This window comes from Sinocyclocheilus grahami, unplaced genomic scaffold, assembly GCF_001515645.1.
Source record: "Sinocyclocheilus grahami isolate Dianchi unplaced genomic scaffold, SAMN03320097.WGS_v1.1 scaffold263.1, whole genome shotgun sequence".
NCBI classification, from domain to species: Eukaryota; Metazoa; Chordata; class Actinopteri; order Cypriniformes; family Cyprinidae; genus Sinocyclocheilus; species Sinocyclocheilus grahami.
The window spans coordinates 563,654-566,153 of record NW_015505442.1 but is presented as its reverse complement, the minus strand read 5'-3'; the positions used below and the strand labels follow the sequence as shown (position 1 = coordinate 566,153).

Below are 2,500 nucleotides of genomic sequence, written 5' to 3'. Positions count from 1 at the left end.
TCAGTGGTGGAGCTGGCACTGACCGCATGCCTCCCTTACGCCCTGCAGTACAACACCACCACCCAGAGGGACACCGGGCAGGGTAAGATAACCATCACCATCCCGCTGGCCCAAAACCCGGGAGCATCATCGGCCAGCGCTCACCCACAGCAGCAGCCACCGCTGGGAGCGTTTAGTGTCCTTTCACCGAGCCAGTGTCCACTGCAGCCCGCCAACAATCCCGTCAAAACAAACGCGAAGGCCTCTGTTTCTGCCAACGCCCCTTCCAACTCGAGTTCCTGCGGTAGCCAAGTACCAGGACCTTGCCCCACAACTGTACCCACGCACACCCCGGGACCGGGGCCCCTGCCGGCCCCCGCAGTCACTCACAGCACCGCTCAGAGCGATTCCTTGTCCTACATCAACAGCTCCAGCCTGCCAGTTACGCCACAGGCCAGTGGGATGCAGCAGCAGGGGGGCTGCAACTCCTGTGGCTGCCGTGGTACCTGCGGGGGCAACAGCGCCCACCAGACACCCAGCTACTTCCTGCCGCCCCAGCCTGCCCGTCAGATGTTCGGGCCACCACCCCAGTTCTTCCATCTCCCTCCGTCTCTATGCAACAGTTTCCCTGCCCAGGGTCACCAGAATAACGGGACGCCTCTGCCCTTCTACGCCCACACCGGTCCTCCTGCGGCGTTCCTACACGCTCACTCGGATCACATGCTGGCGTCACCGGCGGGATACAGCCTGCCTCAGATGCCCCCCTTCCGTCACTTTTATCCACCTGTCTTTCCGCCGGTTGGCATGATGTCTAGCGGAACCAACATGAAGAAGACCAACAATGTGTCCTGCTATAACTGCGGCTTGAGCGGACATTACGCTCAAGACTGCAAGCAACCGTCCATCGACACCGGGCTGACAGGTATGAAGATGCCAGAAACGCTCTACAAGTATGCAAACACAGATGTGATTTATTTCAGATGTGAAAATTTTTTGCATATGCCCTGATTGGGTATTTAACATTTTTTGAATAGTAATAATAAATTACATTTAGTAATTGAGCTGGTACTTACAAATGAAGGGGAAAAAAGCAATATATGTATACACACACACACACAATATTTAGTTACAAGTTTTCTTGAAAAAATAATTAAAATTTTACTTTATTTTACTTTTGCACATCCCCATTTATCTCATTGTATATTTTGAAATGTTTAAAAAAACAACACGTTTAGTTATTTAGCTGATACTAATGAGAAACAAATTTATACTTTTGCACATCCCCATTTCTCATTGTATATTTTAAAGTGTTTAATAAAAAAAATATACGTTTAGTTATTTAGCTGACACTGAGAAATTTATATACTATCTGTCCATCTCTCTCTTTCTGTATATATGTACACAGTAGTAGCAGTAATGAAAAAATGTGGAAAACTATTCCTTTTTTATTGTTTTATTAATTTGTAAATAATAAAAGATTACCTTTTTGTAAATAGGGCTATATTTTCTTTGTAACGTTATATATCAAAAAGAGATTGCTTTGCAGGAGCATTATGAAAGGAGTAACGTTAGTTTAAAAACTATAGTTGCCTATATAACTATAAAACATCATAACTATATCATAAAACTAAATATCTCGCCATTTACTCACCTGTAGCAGTAATGAAAAAATGTGGAAAACTATTCCTTTTTTATTGTTTTATTAATTTGTAAATAATAAAAGATTACCTTTTTGTAAATAGGGCTATATTATTTTCTTTGTAACGTTATATACCAAAAAGAGATTGCTTTGCAGGAGCATTATGAAAGGAGTAACGTTAGTTTAAAAACTATAGTTGCCTATATAACTATAAAACATCATAACTATATCATAAAACTAAATATCTCGCCATTTACTCACCTTATGTCGCTTTTAAACTCACTGGGCTTTTTCATCCGTTAAACAAGATTGATGGAACAGAGGATGGTGATTAACGGTGGGTGAACCTTTAATAAATCATATAAAAATACCATAACAGTATATATATATATATATCCGTGTGCGTGAAGTCATTCGGTTATTTTGGATTTGAGGTTTTTTGTTGTTGTTTTGTGGGTGTATATATATACAGTGGGTACGGAAAGTATTCAGACCCCCTTAAATTTTTCACTCTTTGTTATATTGCAGCCATTTGCTAAAATCATTTAAGTTAATTTTTTTTCCTCATTAATGTACACACAGCACCCCATATTGACAGATAAACACAGAATTGTTGACATTTTTGCAGGTTTATTAAAAAAGAAAAACTGAAATATCACATGGTCCTAAGTATTCAGACCCTTTGCTGTGACACTCATATATTTAACTCAGGTGCTGTCCATTTCTTCTGATCATCCTTGAGATGGTTCTACACCTTCATTTGAGTCCAGCTGTGTTTGATTATACTGATTGGACTTGATTAGGAAAGCCACACACCTGTCTATATAAGACCTTACAGCTCACAGTGCATGTCAGAGCAAATGAGAATCATGAGGTCAAAAG

At 41.2% G+C, this 2,500-nt stretch overlaps 1 protein-coding gene across 1 annotated transcript in view; it reads left to right on the top strand.

Annotated features, from left to right (window-relative positions):
• The window catches only part of LOC107599249 (zinc finger CCHC domain-containing protein 2-like), a 24,235-nt gene extending 23,181 nt beyond the window's left edge, over positions 1 to 1,054 (top strand). The window contains exon 13 of the mRNA XM_016290787.1: positions 1 to 1,054. This exon is cut by the window's left edge and continues 134 nt beyond it. Within this exon, the coding sequence (XP_016146273.1) occupies positions 1 to 987 (987 nt within the window). The 3' untranslated portion in view covers positions 988 to 1,054.
• Positions 1,055 to 2,500: the final 1,446 nt, after the last annotated feature.